The sequence below is a fragment of the Phoca vitulina genome, unplaced genomic scaffold, assembly GCF_004348235.1.
Source record: "Phoca vitulina isolate PV1807 unplaced genomic scaffold, GSC_HSeal_1.0 scaffold28, whole genome shotgun sequence".
Classification (NCBI taxonomy): domain Eukaryota; kingdom Metazoa; phylum Chordata; class Mammalia; order Carnivora; family Phocidae; genus Phoca; species Phoca vitulina.
The window spans coordinates 5,118,167-5,140,689 of NW_022589731.1; the positions used below are offsets into that span (position 1 = coordinate 5,118,167).

The 22,523-nt window shown below is 39.0% G+C and overlaps 1 protein-coding gene across 5 annotated transcripts in view; it reads right to left on the reverse strand.

Moving 5' to 3' along the window:
- SORCS1 (sortilin related VPS10 domain containing receptor 1) overlaps window positions 1–22,523 on the reverse strand; it is a 502,288-nt gene that overhangs the window by 65,840 nt on the left and 413,925 nt on the right. For all 5 annotated transcript variants that reach the window (XM_032422994.1, XM_032422990.1, XM_032422991.1 and 2 more), the window contains one exon: window positions 9,262–9,433. In XM_032422994.1, coding sequence (XP_032278885.1) covers window positions 9,262–9,433 — 172 coding nt within the window. The remainder of the gene's footprint in view (window positions 1–9,261; window positions 9,434–22,523) is intronic.

Genomic DNA, 22,523 nt, shown 5'->3' on the forward strand with positions numbered 1-22,523 from the left:
AAATTTTATTTTTGTTTTGAATGAATATAAAATATTTACAATTTTCTATTTCATGCAGTTAGATTTTTTATTTAAAACTTGATACAGCGGAGGCCCTAGTTAACCTAAAACATGTATTTCCACAAAATGAATATGTCTTGAATGAAAAGTACATGATATAAAATTGGAACTTAGTAAAATATGTGTTGAAGAAGAAACAAACACATATGTCTAACTACTTCATGGGACAGTTGATTCCTCAGGTCACTCACACATCAGTTGGAATGCACAGGAGATGGTGCCTACATAGAACATACCTGGGGACAAAGAAAGGGGTGCTGCCTCAGTCCCTAACCCAACCCAACCCAACCCAACCTCACAGAGAGAAGACAAGTCTATGGGAGACAGCAGAACTATGAGTAAGCCATGAGACACACAGGCATAATCCTTGGTGCCCAAATGACAAAATATTATACCAACCTGGAGAATCTTATGCCTACTTCTGCATTAATCACAATGTAGTGTAGTGATCAGAATGTAGTGGGGACCTCTTGGTCCCTTTGGCACCTTGAGGACTTGTTGCTCAAGGAGCATCAGAAGCTTGGCATTAATGTCCCTACTGTTATGAAAAATTGGCACTAGGTATGGTGGCAAGAGCCAAATATTATATTCTAAGTAAATTTAGGAGCATCAGATTCAAATGAGAAGTAGACTCAGAGATTTTGGGGGGGATAATACAGACCCCATGTATTGCCAATGGCATATGTCAGAGGTATTTGTTTGTTTTGGTTTTGGATTTGATAGCCTAAATCATACCCAAGACTCTGGAGAAGTTTGGCATACATGGATGATAAAGTCCTAGAGTTCTGCATTCTTACCCTATGTTTTCCGATATTCTTCAAAATAGATAAAACAATACCAGATACAGGGAAGCCATTCAATAAAAATATAATTTTACAAAGAGAAGAAAACCTAGAGAAGATTTGGAATCTCTCTTTGCTGAAATGGTTTTTAATGAACTGATCACAAGTCATGAATATTCTCAGAAAATCCAGGAGGAAAACCATGTTTTATATATTGATCAGTGTCTAGGAATATAGCAGCAGCTATAGGCCAGACTGGTTAGGGCATAGATAATTTTACCTATTCTTTCTACTCTTTGGTCTTTGTTACTACCTGCCCCCCAGTGAAGTGTTACTAGGGAGCCTTAGGGAAATTCTTTCCCAGGAAATGGTTCCTTCCACCAGAGAGAAGTAATAAAAAGACAGGATACTGCAGAGCCTGGATTTGACTCCTGACTTGATACTTAAGCAGCTGTGTGACCTTAGGTAAGTGACTTTGCCTTTCTGTGCTTTGGCTGGGCCATCTGTAAAATGCAATGAGGACAATAACACCCACTCTCATAGGCTTGGGATCTAAATGAGACAATCCAAAAAAGCATTCACAAACCGGACTACAGTTAATGCTCAGTGTTAGATACCCGAATTGTTATCACTGTGTCAAATTTCAAGGCTCCCCAGCTTCTCAGAGCTACTCTGCTTTCATTTATTTTGCATTGCTCATCACATGCATCACCCATGCCTACGTATATAATCCAAAGATTAATAGAGAAACAGGTTGTTTCTGTACGGAGAGCTTGTGAATCATCAGCACAGGATCCCACAGTTGAATGTGAGGTCCCCAGGGCCTCTTGATGTGGGGACAGTCTTTTCGGCTTGTACTCCACACTATGAGACAAGAGCATCAAGGGGCCAGGTCTGACAGCTGAAGGTAGCAGATTTCCTCCCTGCTGTTGTAGCTTTGCCCACTCACGTGGAATGAACTAACTTGTTATTTTTTTCACTTCTTGCGCCCAGAAGGCATGAATTTACACATCTTAGAACCAGATTCCCCCATCTGTTCTCACATCATTCAGCCAAATCTGAGATGCCTGATGATCTTGTTTACATCGAAAGCAAAGTTGGTTGGAGGAGAGCCTGGCCTATGTCCCTGGGGGATGAACAAAGGTCAGAGCCAACCAGGCCTGAGTTCTTGTTTCAGATCTTGCTCTATTATGTTCTTAGAAATGGAACAAAAATCTGAATTCTGAAGCCTGCTCCAGCACAAACATCTGCTGCTTCAAAAGATCATGTTCTTGTAAGTTATCATAACCAGGTTCCTTATATCCCTGGGAAAGGGGACTTCACATTCACTATGCAGGGTGACACAGGGTATAGGATTGGCTCAGAAAATAAATCTTTCCCTAAATGTCCCCAAAGTGTTCTTTCTTTTTTCTTTTTTGCCCTAAAGACCTAAAGACAAAATGTACAAATCAATGCTATTTGAATTCCCCAAATGACTTTTAAGTAAGCTTTTTGTTGAGCATAATAGACATAAACAAAAATATGTAAATCAGATATACAGCTTGATTTTTTTACAAAATGAATGCATCCATTAATCAACAAAAATTTAAAAGTTTCCAGTATCCCCTTATCCTCCCTGCCACTTCCCCTCCAAAGGTAACTATTATTCTCACTTCTATCATCATAAACTAGTTTTGCCTACTTTTGAAGTTTAATTAAATAGAATCATACAATACATATTTTTTTCAGTCTGATTTCTTTAGCATAATAGTAGATATAAGATTCATCCAAGTTTTTGTAGGTAGCAATAGTTTGTTCTTTTTCATTGTTCTATGGCATTCCATTTTATAAGTATACTGTAACTTATTTCTCATTTGTATAGTTGATAAATGTTTCCAGTTTTGACCTCTTATGAGTAAGTCTGTTATGTACATTATTTTATGTACATTCTGGTGCATATTTGTATGCATTCTGATGACTGAATACTTAGGAACAGAAATTCTGGGTCATAGGTTGTGCGTATATTCACAGAAGGATAAAATGATTAGTAGTTAATGTCAAACAGATCTCCAATATGGTGATAACAATCTATACTCCAAACACCATTGTATGAATGACTAGTTGCTCCAACAACACTTGATATTACTTGTACTTTAAAATATATATCTTCTGATGGGTAGACAGTAATATTTTATTTTATTTTTTTAAAGATTTATTATTTGAGAGAGTGAGAGCACAAGCTGGGGGAGAGGCAGAGGGAGAAGGAGAAGCAGGCTCCCCGCTGAGCAGGGAGCCCGATGTGGGGCTCAATCCCAGGACCCTGGGATCATGACCTGAGCTGAAGGCAGAGGCTTAACTGACTGAGCCATCCTGGTGCCTCAGTAATATCTTATTTTAGTGTTAAGTTGCATTCCTTTGATAAGCAGTGATGCTGAGAATTTTTTCATATGCTTATTGGCTATATGATTACCCTCTTCGAAAAGTCCAGTTAAGTCATTTGTGCATTTTCTAATTGCATGGCCAGAATTTTTCTTACTGATTTGTAGAATTCATTTATATTTTTCTGGGTATGAGTGCTTTACTAAAATTATGTATTGCAAATAACTTCTTACCCTCCAGGGCTTTTTAAATTTTCTTTTTATTTTCTAAATAGTATATTTTGAAGAAAAGAAATTCCTAACTTTAATGTAGTCTAATCAAACTGTATTCTTCCATATATATATATAGTGGGTTTTGTTTTCTGTTTTAAAACAATCTCTGACTAACCCAAGTTCGTGAAGATACTCTTCTGCATTTTCCTTTAAACACTTTAATCTTTCAAAATTATTCCAGTTGGAATTATTTTTTGTGTTAAGAGAGATCAAGATTCATATATTCCCACATGGATTTTGATGTCATCACACCATTTATTGAAAAAATTATAATTTATCTACTGTATTACAGGGTCTCATTTGTCATAAAGAGTATGTGTGTGTATATGTATATATATATGTGTGTGTGTGTGTTTCTTGACTCACTAGTCCCTTTCTTAATTAGCTTGTGTATGTAGGATATATATATATCACCACACTTTTAATTACTGTAGCTTTATAATAAATCTTGATATCTGATAATATAAGCCATCCAGTTTGGGGAGTCATCTTTAAGATTGTCTTTGTTAGCAATGTCCACAATAGCCAAACTGTGGAAAGAGCCAAGATGTCCATCGACAGATGAATGGATAAAGAAGATGTGGTATATATATACAATGGAATATTATGCAGCCATCAAAAGGAATGAAATCTTGCCATTTGCAATGACATGGATGGAACTGGAGGGTATTATGCTGAGCGAAATAAGTCAATCAGAGAAAGACATATATCATATGACCTCACTGATATGAGGAATTCTTAATCTCAGGAAACAAACTGAGGGTTGCTGGAGTGGGGGGTGGGAGGGATGGGGTGGCTGGGTGATAGACATTGGGGAGGGTATATGCTATGGTGAGCGCTGTGAATTGTGTAAGACTGTTGAATCACAGATCTGTACCTCTGAAACAAATAATGCAATATATGTTAAGAAAAAAAAAAAAAGAAGATAGCAGGAGGGGAAGAATGAAGGGGGGAAATCGGAGGGGGAGATGAACCATGAGAGACTATGGACTCTGAAAAACAAACTGAGGGTTCTAGAGGGGAGGGGGTGGGAGGATGGGTTAGCCTGGTGATGGGTATTAAAGAGGGCACGTTCTGCATGGAGCACTGGGTGTTATGCACAAACAATGAATCATGGAACACTACATCAAAAACTAATGATGTAATGTATGGTGATTAATATAACAATAAAAAAAGATTATCTTTGCTATTCTTGAGCCTTTGCTTTTTCATATGATTTATGATCATGTCAATTTTAACCCATACATATATGCTGGAGATTTTACTGAAATTGCCTTGAATATAAGATCAATGTGGGGAAAATTGGCATCTTTTCGTAATATTGCATCTTCCAATCCACAATCATGGTATATCTCTCCATACATTTATGTTTTTTAAAATTTTTTCCAAATGTGTTGTAGTTTTCTGGGTAGAGATATTGAAAATAAGGTGTTAGGTTTTCCTGTAGGTATGCACTGTTTTTATGCTATTATAAAGCGTATTATATATAATTATATATAATGTATAATATATATGTGTATATACACACACACACACACATATATATATACATACATATGATACCTAAGTACATATATATATGTATGATCTTCTATTGGTTCAGAGAATTTTTATCTAGGCTAACTCTGAATCTAGAGAAATTAAAATGTATTTTAGGGGCACCTGGGTGACTCAGTTGGTTAAGTGTCCAACTCTTGATTTTGGTTCAGGTCATGATCTCAGGGTCATGAGATCAAGCCCTATGTTGGGCTCTGCACTGGGAGTGGAGCTTGCTTTAAGATTCTCTATCCCTCTCCTTCTGCCCCTCCCTCCTCTACCCCACCTCCTGTTCCCATGCTCTCTCTCTCTCTAAAAAAAAAAAAAAAAAAAAAAAGTGTTTTAAATTATCAATTAACACAGGTTCAAAAATAAAAACCAATGGAACAAAATAAAGTATCTAGAAGTAGATCCACACAGATATGTTCAATTGATTTATGACAAAGACTCATAGCAAGTCAGTGTGAAAAGACTTGTCCTTCACTGGTGTTGGGTCAACTGAATATGCAAATGGAAAAACATACCTAAACCTTGGTTTTATTCAAGATAGATTATAGACTTAAATGTGAAAGCTAAAGAAAAAAACCTGTGGTGCAATTTCTTCACAATCTTGGGTTAGACACAGACTTCCTACACAAGCCACAAAAATCACTATTCATTTTATGTAATTAATGATAATATTTGGGTTTATATATACCATTTCAGTATCTGTTCTATTAGTCTCAACTGTCAGTAGGATCCTTTTTCTCTCTTTCCTGCCTTTTTTCGTATTAATGAGGCACATTTAATATTATTCCAGTTCCCTGCCAATAGCTTGATAGTTAAATATTCTCTATTCTTTTAGCTGTTTCTCTAGATATTAAAGCACATATTCTGGGCATGTTGGTATCTAATATAAATTAGTACTTCTATCTCTTCACAGACATTTCATGGAACTTAAAACACTTTTACTCCATTTAATACATACTGAATTATTGTTGTCATGTATTTTAATTCTATATGTATTTAAACCCACAGTGGATTATCATTATTGGTCTGCAAAGTTATTATTAATTTCAATTTACCCACATATATGCCCTCTTTCTTGCTCTTCATTCTTTCCACTATTGTGCTTTCATCTGGGTTCATTCTCTTTATGCCTGAAGAGTTACCTTTAGTGTTTCTTTTTATAGAAATCATCTTATATGACTCATCTTGGTTTCTGTTTGAGAAATGTCTCTATTTTACCTCTACATTTGTGTTTTTCCCCAGCACTTCAAAGATGTCATTCCAGTTTCTTATGCACTGCTTTTAAATTTTTCTTTTTGTTTTTTGATTTCAATAGTTTGAATATGATACCTAAGTACATATTTTTCCTTATATATATCCTGCTTGGGGTTTGTGGATTCTTTCCAATCAACATTGATACACTGATACCTCTTGTCAGTTTGGGAAAATTCTTAGACATTATCCCTTCAAAACGGATTCTGTCTCCTTATCTTCCTTCTCCCCTCTAAGCCTCCAATTACATGTGTTGGCCCTTTCCCTGTTTTCCACGTGTCTCTTCTTACTCTTTTCTCTACTATCCTTTCTCTCTTATGTTTCAAATGTTATACTTCCAACTGTCCTTTCTTCCAGTTAACTGATTCTCTATCCATCTGGGTTCAGTTGGCTGTCAACCCACCTAACTTCTTAATACCAGTTATTTTAAAAAAAGATTTATTTTTTATCTGAGAGAGATGGGAGGGGAGGGGCAGAGGGAGAGAGAATCCTCAAGCAGACTCCCTGCTGAGTGTGGAGCTGACTTGGGGCTCCATCCCACCACCCAGGAGATCATGACCTGAGCCAAAACCAAGACTCCAAGGCTCAACTGACAGAGCCACTCAGGTGCCCCTTAATATCAGTTATTATACCTTGATTTCTACAACTTCCATTTGTTACTGCCTCCTACTGATGACTGATGGAGGGTTGCATTTTCTGTCTTGACCTATATTCATGAACATATTAATCATATCTCAGACAACTGTTCTTTTTTCTGATGTTTTCCTCCTCCTGGTCCTGTTTCTTGATATATATGTAATATTTTAAATTAAAAACCCAATATTTTATATGAAAAAATATAGGTAAGGCTTCTGATTTATATTATTTTCCTCTAAAGAGGATTCATTTTAGCTTCTGGCAGATTTAGAGTGGGGGAAAATCACTCTAACCCCTTCAGAGACTGAAATAATTCCAGATTGGGTTTCAGCATTTAGAGAACCTGATCTAGTTCTGGGGTGTCCTCACTCCTAGGATGGAGCTTTCCAAGAGTCTCAAGAATCTAGTGTTGTATTATTCACCAGGGCTTTCCTTCTTAATAGTCCCTGAGCTCTAATTTTTATTTCCTCAAAATGTAATACTTTCTAAAAACTATACCTGACTTTTGCTTGTATCACTTAAGATATTGCCACACAGCTCAGAGAGAAAAAATGCACAGAATATGGTGCTACTTCTCTATGCTTCCTTTCTCTCTGGGATCTGACCTGAAGTCAATTTTTATCTTCGCAGCCTTGTGAGCCTACTGTCAGTTGTTTAGCGAAGACTTTCTGTCTGGCCTTCTAACTGGGAATCTGAAACCTGACCTCTTCTACAGTGTGATGTATGAATTGGCAAAGTCCCTGAGGGCAAATACAGTATGAATTGTTGGACCGCTACAATGAATTTCCCATCTCTGAGGAAAAGGGTTCCGTTTGCCCAAATCTTCATGACAATGCTCTCATGCTCTTCTTCCTCCTTATGTCTCTCTTTGTCTCTCTCAGAATCTCACTCCTGCTCTAAATATATACATATATATTTGATTTTCTGCAAGCTAATATGTCATAGCCTCAGGCAGAAGCCTAAAGATTTTATTTCTATGAAATGTGAGCAACTCCAATTGGCCTAAATTGGTCTGTATCTTTCTACTTCCAGCTGAAGAATTTTGGGGAACCTTGTATTTAGGAGATTGGGTATGGCTGAAAGGCACTTATTAAGGAGATAACAGAAAGGAGTATTAGGTTAGAGGGATGGTTCTCTAAGCGGTCCTTGAAGCATCAGCATCATCTGAGCCAGAATTTCAAACTCATTATTTCACAGTTGTCTTTCCTACAGGAATTAAAATACCTACAATGTTGATCAATCCTGACAAAGTAATCCTAAATGCTTCATCTTTTCCCTTTCAAGTCACACTCAGAGCCTCTAAAGGCTACTCTATCCCCCTTGCCTTTGCTCTTGTTTTGTTCTGTTTATTCTTGGAGCACAATGCATAACCTATAGTCTTATTATAAATGCATATTCTTGGGCCCCACCCAACCTACTGAATCAGAATCTTTGGAGAGGGGGCCTGGAAAACTGTTTTAACATGTTCACCAGGTAATTTTTATTCATGTTAAAGATTGAAAACCACTGAGCTATCAGAAGAAGCTGGAAGTCAATGATGGAGGTCTTAATCCTGGTATCATTATTAACTTTTTAAATCCTTTTGTGCTCACAAGGCCTAGCACAGTGCTGCCCATATTTTAATACTCAGAAGACCTGGCTGAAGGCAGGACTGTCTGGCTTGATAATTGAGATCATTTAATGAAATTGTTTATCCTTCAGAGAACATCTTCATTTATAAGATGATAAAAATGCTTGTGCATATTTAAAAATACATGGTATAAATTATCTTATCCACTATCTAAATATTCAGAAATCTCAGATAACCATAATTTGTCAGTCACTGATGCTCATAATGATATCACTGAGATGCTACAAAATTAAAAACGTTCAATCACCAAAGAAAGTATATTCAATTATATTTAGATTAGCCTTAGTGTTTTAGGTATGACCAGCATGCTGCCTTTGGAAAAGAAAAGCCAAGACGTCAGGTTGAAAGAGGAAGACAGCATCAGTATCTGTTAGGCTGAACATGTGTGTGTGCTAAATTATTTTTGGAATACCATTAATGTATTCTGAGAAAACTTTGGGCTGGAAATGCCAATGAGGCACAGTTAAATCCAAAAAGAACTTCCAAGAAATGATATATTAAGCAAGAGTGAAGAACAGCTTGCAGTGAAATGAGAATAGTTGAGGAAGGGGAAATAAGAGCAACAACAACAACAAACCAAGGAGCCAAAAGTAGAAAAAAATTAAAAATGTCAACAACATTTAAAATGAAAAAAAAAATTAAAACAAAAACACACGTACACCAAATCTGATTTCCTACGAAAAATCACTGACCCCAGAAGATAAAGTGGTTGGGGATCTGGTCCTACCTCTTCCAGCTGCACCATGAGGGTAACATTGTGCCCTTGCTCTGCTGTCAACTTTCCATCCGCAGTGACGATGCGCAGCCCCCGCGGGGCCTTCCCAGGACACTTCTGCGGTTTGGCGGTGTACTGTTCTCTCACTCCGTCTGTGCAGTTATTGGAAACGACTTTCCTATACCTACATGGAGAAAAGCTCAAGTGGTAATCCAGCTCATTACAATTCAGATCACTCCCCATTTTTTAAGCTGGACCTATTACCGTGTAGCCCAGAGGGCTATGAAGAACTACACTTCACGGCACTATGAGGACTAGAGCTAATTCATACAAAGCACCCAACGGAAAGACAAATCATCATAGTAACATACTGTACCTATTGTTAGCACTTTAAGGGAATTCTTTTATTCAGTCACTCAATGAATCATTTCACTTCAGAGCTGTGGGAAATGCACAGCAGCAGAAGGCATGGTCCTGGCCCTCACTATGTTTATAATCCTGAAGTGATATATGTGGATAATCCAGGAGACACTTTAAAGACTAGATAACTGAGGGTTAGAATGAGTACTATAGATTGCAAGGGAATTTGCGATTCAGACAAAGATTGTTATGGATTATGTAATTTAACATTAGCCGCACAGAGGACGCTATGGTAAGAGTTTTATACAGAATGTTGACTAAATTTAATAGTTTTTATTCAATATTTTATGAGGGACTATATTGGCTAACTATTGAAAACTCCTATTAAGGAGACCAGTCTGCATATTGAGTAAATCTTCCCTCCTCTTTTGCTTATTTCTTCTTATTTTAGCTTTAATAGGAAAAAAAAAAAAAAAGATCATTCTACAAATTTGTCCTACGCAATTTATCAGATTCATAATAAATTAGAATCTGTGGTTTTAGGACAACTCATCTTTAAGACTTTAAGCTTCAATGTTATCTGTTCATCATCCTTTTGAGTGGGGTCCACAGTAACCACTCTGAATACTCATATATCAGACTCCCCAAGCCTGCTTACCTAGAGTGGTAAAGCTCAAAGTGGAAGCAAAGTCTAAGATCTTTCCACTCTCCCAGACCAGAAGTTGAGAAACTTTTAATATAAAGGGCTAGACAGGAAATGGTCTAGCTTTGCCAGCTATATGGTCTTTGTCACAAGTAATCAATTCTTTGTAGCATAGAAGTAGACATAGATAATGCACAAAAGAATGGAGACAGCTGGGTTTCAGTAAAACTTTATTTACAGATATTGGCAGTGTGTCACATATGACCTGCAAACTATACTCTTCCAACCCCTTCAAATCTGGCCAATATCCTTTCCTCTGTCCCTGAGTCTTGGGCTCAACCACCTAAGAGCATGGTTGAGAAAGTCAAATTAAATACTGTCTGGGAAAGTACTCTGAATTCTATGGATCACTACAAGGTCAATTGTTAATATTTAATTCACCTCATAGGGTAATTGTATAAATTAAAGGGATTAATGTACACAGAGTATTTAAAACAACCCTGATGATTAGCAAGTGCTTATGAAGTGTTGCCAGTTATTTTTGTTTAATATTATTTCTCCTACCTGTTCATAACCTTCACGGCCTCCAAATGTCCTTAGGATAAGTCATAAATCCCATAACCTTGTCCATGAAGCCCTCCACAAGCTAACTAAACTACATCTCTGAATTCTTTCTCACCAGAAAGCTCATCTGCCCTAGTCAAACCTCTCTTTCAAGCCTCTTGAAAGTACTTATTTTCTTTTGCTCTTCCTGCTTCTATATCTCCCTACATGCTCTATCAGCTGCCTAAAACTTCCACTTTAAGTTAGAGCTTCTCTCTTCTGTCTCTTCCTGTGATAGTAAAATAGTAATTGAAATAGTAAGAAGTTCATATGTAGAGAGTACTTCCTACATTTGCCATTGTGCTAAGTTCTTAACATGACTTTTGTCATTTATCTTCAAAATATCCCGAACAGTTCTGCTTAAGGAAGGTATTATTATTATTCTCAACATACAGATGAAGAAATTAAGATTCATAGAAGTTAACCAGTTTTCTCAAGATCACCCAGTCAGGACCCCAGACAATTTGTCTCTAGAATATCCTCTTTACCACTACTGTACTGCCTCTTTAAATGGAATGAGATTGTCTCTCCTCTAAACTCTTAAAGGATCCTTAGGATTTATTGATAGGAACCCATTTCTGCCTCGTATGATTGTCTTCCTGCGTGTGACTATGAACTTTAAGTTCCTTGAGGGCATCCTTGTCCCTGGGGACATGCAAAGCTGATAATCAGGAGGTCCACAGTGGGATGACTGTTCCATTTTAAGTGTTCAAATATCTGCACAGCAGTTGGTTATTACTACTGCCCCCAAACCTTTCAAGCACCTCCCTCATGAACCAGCTGTGACTAATCCTTATCTTTGGAGTCCCTGCTTCTCTTCACAATCCAGCAACTAAGGAGTTAGCACCCAGCCCTTCAGGCAGCCTGGAACTCTCTGCTCTTGCACTAGGATCCCTACTCATTCCATTGGTCATTATCAAGCCTGAGCATGTTTAACATCATTCCATCTACTATTTAAGTAAATCCATTGGAGGTGCTTATAAGTGCATGCTGATTAACAGAGAAAATAATGGCAGGTGGGAGAGAAGGAAAAAAAAAAAGGTGCCAGCACTGGAGAATGCTGACATTCTGGTACCAGCAATGGTAGCAAGAAAATGACCAGCAATACCACATAGTAATTACGGACCCCAGTGAGTTTGGGCATCAGAAACTCCCTGCGTGTTTCAGGGGCAAGGCACCATGCAAACTAAAGGTAGCTTATGATTTTTAATCACTCAGCATCCAAGCCCACCTGTGACTCTGTCTTGGCGAGCAGCTCTGGAGGCATGGGCTCACCATCACCACCAGCATCATCAGCTAGAGAACATTCCTTTTGTCTGTCGCTCTTCTGACCAATCATTGCCTCGGGCTTTCCTGAATCCTGCAGCAACAGTTCTGCTTAAATCCTAAGCACGAATGCATCCCCCCCTGGGATTCTGCCACAGAGAAGACTGTTGGTAATTTTTTTAAAACGCTCATTAAAAAGCATTCTGAAACCATTTTATTTCCTGGATGAAAATGGCATCACATTAGCCCTGCCAGACCTGTCCCTGAAATTTAGAAGAAAATTGTGTGCAGAAATACAGAGTTCATTTACTCAAGTAAGCACACACCTGCTTTTTGCATTACAGAATGGTTCTATTTTCATCCCAGCAGCTGTCCCTGGGTCTGAGTTACATAAATGAATAATGCATTTAATATGTTATTAAATGGGGCTGCTACCTCCATAATAACAAGGCAACTTATGATTATGTTGGACCTAAGCTCTGAATATTACTGGGATGCATTTAGTTGGTAAAGCATTCTTCAGTTCACCAAGAAGAAAAGTGCTTTGTAATGGCAAGGGAATCTTTGTACAATTACTGAAAAGGAAACATTCTGCAAATGTGCCTTTGATATTACCGACCGCTCATCAGTAGATAGTGTCTTATTACTTCAACAGCCCCAACTTCAACCATTCTCTTCCTTCCCATCCCGAAACCCCTTTGTCACCTTTTCCTTTTTACCCCCACCTTCTTTGATTTTTCTTCTGCGCTTCCTGCCAGTCTTAACACAGATCAAGGCCATAGTTTTTCTTTGTGAGTGTAAAACTGGAAAAAAGCCATGAAGGACTTCATAGTCTGTGATTTTGTTATTTCATAGTTTTTTTGGTTTCTCTTGTGATTTGGGGGTGGTGGTGGAATATGGATGTTTATGACTATCCACTGTATGTTAAGGTGACAGTATAGTCTAGCTCAGTAGATCGCAACCCTGTCTGTCCTTTAGATTCACTTGCCAGAACTTTTAAAACAAATGGATGTCAAGATCCTGCTCCCAGGGGTCTTGATTTAATTGAGAATTAATTATGTTATGATTTTATTGAGTGTGTTTTTGTTTTTGTTCTAAGTTCCCGTGGTGATTCTTGTGTGTATCCAGAATTAAAGACCACTGCCCTGGTGGTTAAAACTAGCGTTGTAGAACCAAACTGCCTGAGTGTTCAGGTACTTACTGTATGAACCTGGGCAGTTACCCAACCTTTCTCTAATGCTTGGGTTCTCTGCCTATCAAATAGGGACAATTACAGAATCTTTTCAATAACATTCTTGGGAGGATTAAATGAGATGCTGCATTGAAAAGGGCTTAGCCTGAAATCTGGCACATTGTTAGAAACTTAATAAATACTAAAATATCAGTAATTAGTTAAAAAGTTAGTATTTAAAGCATTAAACATCAACTTGCTATTATACAGCAAGTTCCCAGAAAATAGAAGTGGCACTCTTATTGCCAAGATAATCTTAAGATCAAATCGGACCACGTCAATTCTTTCTTAGATGCATTCACAACTTCCCATGGGATTATTCAAAGAGCGTCAGGTTGAAGTTTTAAATACAGTCCGCAATCTCTCCTCAGTGCATTTTTCCAGTTTCAGCTCTTTCCCAACATGCTTTCTGAGCCCAGGCCATACTCAAACCTGCATGCCTTCTTTTTTCCTGTGCTGTTCATTCTTTCTGGGATGTTCTTTCCTCCTGTCAAGCTTTTATTCATTCTTTAAAAATCAGATTAGAATACATGTTTCTCTGTGAAGTTGTCTCTTGCCGTTTTAGAGTAGTTATCACACATCATGACCAAGCTAGAGCTGGGACTGTAGGTCTTCTTGAAGCGAAGCAGGTCTTACTGTCACTGAGCTATGGTGTCCCTCGTTTGTGCTCACAATGTGAAGAATTTAAATGTTTTACTTTCTTGGATCGTACAACATGCCTTTGCTTTCAAGGGAAAAGCGCTGTGTTACAACCCTCAACAAAACAAATAATGGAGCAAGGCTTAGGGATAGAGAAGGGGACTAGCTGTGGCTACAGAGTATGACTAAGACTTAAAATCTTCCTAGACCCAATGTGCCCATGTTTCAAAAACAGCAACAACAACAACGAAAACCCTGTGTAGTAGCCTTAACACCTTAACTTAACACCTGTAACAGCCTTAACATTCAGAAAGGATGTGGTTCCATGGCTGACTGAGCAGGTTCTAAGAGTTTCTCTCTTCAAAGGAACAGTTCTCAGGACTTATCCTTTAAAGTGAGTAAGCAACCTTGGGGTTAGGAGACCAGGAAGAGACTAGGTGAAGGGAAAAATTTTTCCTTGTATTAAGCAGGGTGGAAGCACAAGTCTTTTATTTTGACTAGTAAATGGAATGTGACTTTATTTTGAATATCAACTTGATGCAATAGGACATATGGCCACAATAAACTAAATGACTTAAAATCAAGAATCATGAGAATGACTCATGGAATCCACAATCTGAGTCAACGAGTTGTACAACTAATTTATATAAAGAAATTTTCCTTCTTTTTGAGCACCCACAGTCCTAGGAATCCTAATACTGAGTCATTCAAAACTGGTCATGGACATGTCAGAGTCTGAAGGGATAGCAGAGATCATCCAATACGACCCCTCCATTTTTCACGTAAGTAAAAGCAGACAGACTTTAGATTTTGCCAAGGTAACATGGGAGGTGATTAGCAGCTCTGGGCCTCTGGACTGAGTTTGGTGTCTCTTGCCACTGTGCCATACCACCTGGATGTGAATAGCCAACACCACTGACATGGGCAACAACAGCTACATGAGGATCTAGGTCTCCACATAGCGACATTCACCTTCTTCTTCAATCCCTGACCCCAATGTCATCCCATGAAAATATGGAAAACCATATCTAAGCAAGGTGCTCTAAAGAGTCAACTTCATAGCCACAAACATTTCTTGAGTGTCTGCTGTGACACTGCATGGCTCTTTGCTGGAGAACCTCCACATGGGCCCCTGCTGTGTTGAATCTGTAAATTATGCAAGTGGTTTCCTTTCTATGGACTGTAAACACATGCACCACTTTTCAGACTGATTATTCTCCACGATGCACACTGACAAATCTTGCTGAGCAGATCAGACTGAACATCAAAATCGCCTCCAGGCACAGGAGTGGGGTCATCTGGGAAAAGACCACAGACAACCCTCAAAGCCCCTGGAAATAGCAACTCTAGGGCAATGAATGGCAGGTTAGCTGGGGTCTAATGTTCTCGTGGCTGATACAGAAAAGAGTATGTTTCTAGAAAGCATTTTTATTTTTATTTATTTTTATTTTTTTATTTTTTATTTTTTATTTAAACATTTTATTTATTTATTTGACAGAGACAGAGATAGTGAGAGCAGGAACACAAGCAGTGGGAGTGGGAGAGGGAGAAGCAGGCTTCCCCTCGAGGAGGGAGCCCGATGTGGGACTCGATCCCAGGACCCTGGGATCACGACCTGAGCCGAAGGCAGACGCTTAATGACTGAGCCACCCAGGTGCCCCAGAAAGCATTTTTAAAACATTCCAAATGTATGTTGATAGTATGGAGATTACTATTTTGCTAGAATTTAGGTATATATATATTTTTTCCTAGACCCACTAAATGTTCTTACATAGATACTGAATTAATGTTAAAAATTAATGCTAAAATTAAAGCTAAAAATTTTTAAGCCTCCTGAGTAAATATCTTCATAGTATATTAAGAAACTAACCCTGAGGAACAATAAGAGCTGTCATTGTACATTCTTTTAGGAGGGATTAATGGCTTCTCAAAAGAAACCCCATAGACAGAAATTTCTATACACATACTTCTTTTTTAACACATCTAGAAATATCTCTAGCTTAATAGCAAGAAGAAATCTGTCCCCTGAGAAGATTATCTTGGTTTCTTATAATAAACCAGCCCAATGCCCACTTTATTTTATATTTACAGAATCTTTTACGGTTGGCATGAAACAAGCAATGTCCTAGTTAATTTAGCAACTTAAATTTGCAGCATGTTCCCTGGATCCAAAACTGTATAAACAAGATTTAACCATCTATAAGTACAACTAGAGATCGTGCTTTGTGTGTGTGCAAACAGAGATATTTATAGACACAGATGGAGAAACAAAGAGAAACAAATTTAGGGTAATTTCAGCACTAAAATGTAAGAAAATACACGAATGAATACTGATTTCATTCTATTTGGACAAAAGGAACTTTTTCACTCATCAGGTAAATGTGTTATCTGCCTTGAGTGGTGGAGAGGGACACACCTGTTTTGATGCCTAATAGTTTTTAATCATGTGACTTTATGAGTGTATGCAGGGGATCATTTGTTTTACAGATGAAAAAAGAAACAAACAAACAGGGGCTTAGATTAAATATGTCCTAGATCTCAGTGCTGCAGTGATTATTTTTTTTTTTTTTTTAAAGATTTTATTTATTTATTTGACAGAGAGACACAGCGAGAGAGGGAACACAAGCAGGGGGAGTGGGAGAGAGAGAAGCAGGCTTCCCGCGGAGCAGGGAGCCCGATGCGGGGCTCGATCCCAGGACCCTGGGATCATGACCTGAGCCGAAGGCAGACGCTTAACAACTGAGCCACCCAGGCGCCCCAGTGCTGCAGTGATTATTAAGGGTCAAATAAATGTCAGGACTATAGATACACAATAAAACAATGTCTCCCCTCTTCTTTACTTCACTCCAAAGGAGCCCTTAGATGATGACTATTGGTGATGGTATCTGCATTTTGCAAAGTGACTACTCTCTGTTATGTACTGGGCTACATGCTTTATATACAGTGCCACATTTAAGTCAAAGCAGGTGTCAAGAGCAGATAGCAAAATTTTATAGGTAAGAGGTGAAGGCTCAAAGAAAGGAAGCCACTTGCTAAGATAACAGTAAATGGCAGACGTCATTTAAAACCCTTACTTGTTTCATTCTAAAATACCTCTCTTTTTCACCAGACAAAACAACCCCATTATATTTCCTTTCCTGCCCGTAACAGGCTGTGGCCTCGGTATCAGCCTCCTGGCTTTCCACGGACCGGTGTGGGGCAGGTGTGAGGGCAAAGGGTGAAAAGAGGCAGGGAGCTTACACTGGAGAACATGGAAGAACTTTGCTCACATGTGGTTCCATGGTGTGAACCTTAGAAATCAGACGCCGCTGGACCAAGGACTGAGGACTAAGGACAGGTAGCGCCAGCCTCCTGGAAGAATATTTTGCACTAATTTCAGCTCTTATTCCAACTCTCTTTTCTAAGACCTAGCCAAGAACTAAAACAAGTTGCGCGACTGTTCATGTCTATACAGAAATGCTGATAAAAATTTTGGCGTCTCCCAAAAATATTATTTCTATTAGGCATAATAACAACCAATGCTAGATTTTTTCCATTCTGGTGAAGGAAGCAAACCTGTGGACACTGTTATATATACCAGGGTAATAAGGTGACTGTGAAGGCAACCATAACCATTTATAAAGTGAGGTATTACAAAAAAATAAAAGGAAAAGGAAGGTTCACCTGCATGCTTTGAACTAAACTCTCAGAAGGTGCTGCTGGGAGATTTGCTTGTTAAACTTCACTGACAAGGGGCAGTCGTTCAATAGGCCCTTTCAAAAGTTCAAGTTCTGATGCATGTCTGCACCGTGGGCTCTGCTGGAAGGGGTGTGGTGAAGCAAGAGAGGCGCCTGGGGAGTACAACAGACGGATGCTCTCATTCGCAGGCTGACCTTGCCCTTGTGATTCCTCTGTACTTCATCCCGGCCTGATGCCAATATAGGATCAGTACTAATAGAGCATGGGATGCCCACAGATGGCTAAAGCTGACAGGGGAGAGACTGAGGGTGCATGGTGGCTCCTTAGTCTATCGTCGACTTCCAGACACTGGCAGCAGGTGACCCTTTCAGCCTGATCATCTCTTACTCCTGCCTGAAGTGACTTCCTTACTTTACTTTGGGAAATCCCACTCAGCTTTCCCTTATAGAATCCACTGGCATTTGTATTTTAAAGGAGGATGGCAGTTAATACAAACGAATCTGTAATGTGTGGGACTCCTGGCAGTCTGTGAGCCAGAAGCTAGTGTTTTAATCCTTCTGGGGAAATATTTGGCGTGCCTGGATCCTCAGGTCTAAGAAGAAAGCAGTTGGCTGGGTGGGATTTGCTTTACAAGTTAGCAGAAACACTTCTAATTGCCAAAAGAGAATCCAATTATCTTTGTGTGTTTTTATAACAATTATTATGGTACGACGATGTTAATTGCAACAATGTTTATAGAAGGTAAAAATAGAAAATAACCCAAATGTCCATGACAGGGGATGACGAAGCAATACCAGGTGCTTTAATACTCTCAAATTAAAAGAAATTAGATGGAAGATAGCCCTATATACTCTGTCTTACAAAGTTGTTTAAGACATATTTCTGAATGAAAAGCAAAATAGAAAAATAATATATCTAGTATGAAATGAAATGTAAGAACAACCTCCCAAATTAATTTTGTATATTTTTCTCAGCATAATTATTTGCTGACAAATGCAAAGTGTCTGGAAGCATGCATACCAAAGAGATCACAGTTTGTGCAGGAAAAGGGGGCAGGATAGGGAGTGATGATCTAAATTAGTTTTTTAAAGATTTATTTATTTGACAGAGAGAGAGACAGCGAGAGAGGGAACACAAGCAGGGGGAGTGGGAGAGGGAGAAGCAGACTTCCTGCCGAGCAGGAAGCCCGATGCGGGGCTCGATCCCACGACCCTGGGACCATGACCTGAGCCGAAGGCAGACACTTAATCACTGAGCCACCCAGGGGCCCCTAAATTGGTTTTTTAAACAGAAAACATATGTATATATTTCTTTCATAATTAAATATTTTTAAGTGAAAAGCTCAACGTTCAATGGCAGCAGTAGAGTGCTTACAACATTAAAAACTGAGTCTGTGCTCATGAAATGCCACTGAGTCCACACACAGCCAAGGGCTTCTGGGGTGAAGGGCTGGAGGGACGTTGCATTCTTTTCTAATTTCATCTATACTTTACCTCTTGCCAACTTTTGAGTTGTCTACAAACACAGTAAATAGGAATTTGATGGGATGAAGTCTTCTTTGAAGATGATTTCAGGCACCTGTACCAGCTAAGGGTCTTCTTGTCCTTAATGCAGAATGTATAGGGAGGCAATATGCCCATTGGTGGGATTACTATTCATACCCTTCCCCCGACCTTTAGCCCGCAGGGCCCTGTGAGGGTGATCACTCCTCCACCTGTGAGCACCTTGCTTTTGAGAGCAAGGCATTCATCCTCCCTGCTGACGGCTGGAATTTATCTCTCTTCTTTACACAAGCTCACTCACTGCTGTGGATGCTTTTCTGGAAAAAGTCTGAATGGAACAGATGAAACCAGCAGATGTGGTAACTTAACAAAAATTTTTTTGGGTCAGATGCTATCATGTAATACCCACTTATATGAACAACGCTCCGAGAGTGGAGGTGAGCCCTAGGGAATAATCCTGTGATTCTGTGATTAATAAACATCACTGCATTGACAAACATTTATCTATCTGAACACTTATTGCTGAATCACATTTTTTTAAAAGATTTTATTTATTTATTCAACAGATAGAGAGAGAGCACAAGTAGGCAGAGTGGCAGGCAGAGGGAGAGGGAGAAACAGGCTCCCCGCTGAGCAGGGAGCTGGATGTGGGGCTCGATCCCAGGACCCCAGGATCATGACCTGAGCCGAAGGCAGCATCTTAACCGACTGAGCCACCCAGGAGCCCCTGCTGAATCACATTTTTAATTGAAATTTTAATTTTATAGGGCATAGATGAAAAAATCCCATTGGATAATTTATTATGATTTAATCATTTCTGATGTTTTATTTTATAGGAGTCAGGGTTTACTTGAATTTCACATACTAAGTTTACCAAAGGAATGGGGAAACTTATTTAAGGGTAGCCTAAAATATGTGTGTGTGTGTGTGTGTGTGTGTGTGTATTCTCAATATACTGAAGAGTGAGGGTCATTGCCTACACTCTGCCTTATTCCAGTGACTTGAGTAGCATGTGGAATAATTTAGACCTCTCTGTACTGGGACCTCCCCTCATCAATACCAAAGAGAAAATGATCTAACTTCCTTGACTGACTGAGTTAGTGAGAAAAAAAAAAAAAAACAGAGACTAGCATTAGGGGTTCCCAGTGCCCTTTACAATGTCTAAACATGCTGGTGCATGTAAGTAGTAAAACTCAGTTCTCTGGCGCTCCTTCACCATTAAGTGTACTCATTTCAGCAGCCCCCTTTCTGGTTTACCACGGTGCTGCATGCTGAAAGCCTCACTGACCCACTGCTGTAAAAATGTCATTTGTATTTTCCTCGGGTTTTATGTTATAGTACAAATAAGTCACAGCTTATTCCTATATTCAAAAGTTCTAGGAATCCCTAACCACAGAGATAAGAACATCTGAGGGTACAAAAGTCTGTGTTGTTTCCCTCCTTTAGAAGAGTAGTATATGCTATTATGGTAATTTTTTCTTAATTAAAAAACTTTTTAGGGGCACCTGGGTGGCTCAGATGGTTGAGCGTCTGCCTTCGGCTCAGGTTGTGATTCCAGGGTCCTGGGATTGAGCCCCACGTTGGGCTCCTGGCTCAGGGGGGAGGCTGCTTCTCCTTCTCCCCCTGCCCCTGCTCATGCTCTCTCTCTCTCTGTATCTCTGTGTCTCAAATGAATAAATAAAATCTTAAAAAAAAAAAACTTTTTAAACATTTCAAATACAGAAGCACACAAATGGAAATGTGGATGTCCTCACCTCTGTCCTGCAGCAGGCATGAGAAATGAGAAGAGCAATTTTCAAATGGGACGGGCCTGCTAGTGAGGCGTCCCCCTTCCTCCTACCTCCCTTCCTTAGTTCTTCTCTTTCTCATGTTTTAAGATCAGGATTTTCAAATACATACAAATGAGAGGAAAGAGTATAATAAATACCCCTGCCCTCCATTAATTCACTTTCAAACATTTTCAACACCTGTTTTTTTAACATTTTAAAACAAATGTCATACATCATGTATCTTTAAAAGACAAGGTTTCAGGATGCCTGGGTGGCTCAGTCAGTTAAGCATCTGCCTTTGGCTCAGGTCATGATCCCAGGGTCCTGGGATCGAGCCCCTGTGGTGTCGGGCTCCCTGCTCAGCAGGGAGTCTGCTTCTCCCTCTCCCCCTGCTGCTCTCCCTGCTTGTGCTTTCTCTCTCTCTCTCTCTCTCTGACAAATAAATAAATAATTAATTAAATAATAAGTTTTCTTTTTTTTAGTCATCCAAAATACCATCATCACACACAAATATATAACTATATTTAGTTAATACAATAAATATAAATATTTATACTTAGATATAACCTAATATTACCTGTGATAGTTAAGTTTATGTGTCAATTTGACTCGGCCATGTGTGCTCAGGTATTTGGTCAAACATTATTCAGGGTGATTCTGTGAGGGTTGTTTCTGATAAGCTTAGCATTCAAAATAGTAGACAGAGTAAAGCAGATTGCTCTCCCAATGTGGGTGGGCCTTGTCTAATATGTTAAAGGTCTCAATAGAAGAAAATGGCTTACCCTTTCCTGAGCAAGAGGGAATTCTTTTCGCCTGACTGTCTTCAAACTGGAAATTCGCCTTTTTTCCTGCCTTCACACTCATGCTGAAACACTGGCTCCTCCTGGGTTTTGAGCCTTCTGGCCTTTAGACAGAACTATACCATCAGCTCTTCAGACTTGGACTAGAAACAAACCATCAGCTCTCCTTGGCGTCCAGCTTGCCAAGGCACTTTGCAGATTTTGGGACTTGGACTTGCCATTTCCATAATCATGTGATCCAATTCCTTATAATGAATACACACACACACACACACACACACACACACTCACACACACACACATGTATATATAAAATATCTATATATCTATATGATCTCCTATTGGTTCTCTTTCTCTGGGGATCCCTGATTAATACATTACCTAATCACCAGACCATATTCCATTTCTCCAAATGGCTCAAAGATGTCTTTTTACATACTGCTTGAATTTGAATCAAAATAAGTTCCACAGGGGCGTCTGGGTGGCTCAGTCGTTAAGCGTCTGCCTTCGGCTCAGGTCATGATCCCAGGGTCCTGAGATTGAGCCCCGCATCGGGCTCCCTGCTCAGCGGGAGGCCTGCTTCTCCCTCTCCCACTCCCCCTGTTTGTGTCCCCTCTCTAGCTGTCTCTCTCTCTGTCAAATAAATAAATAAAATCTTTAAAAAAAATAAGTAAGTTCCGCATAATATTTTTAAAGTCTATAAACATCAATTCCACTTGTGGAAAAGTCACAAAATGTTTTCTCTTTTATGGTATTTCTTAAATAATATTGGATAAGCCCTAT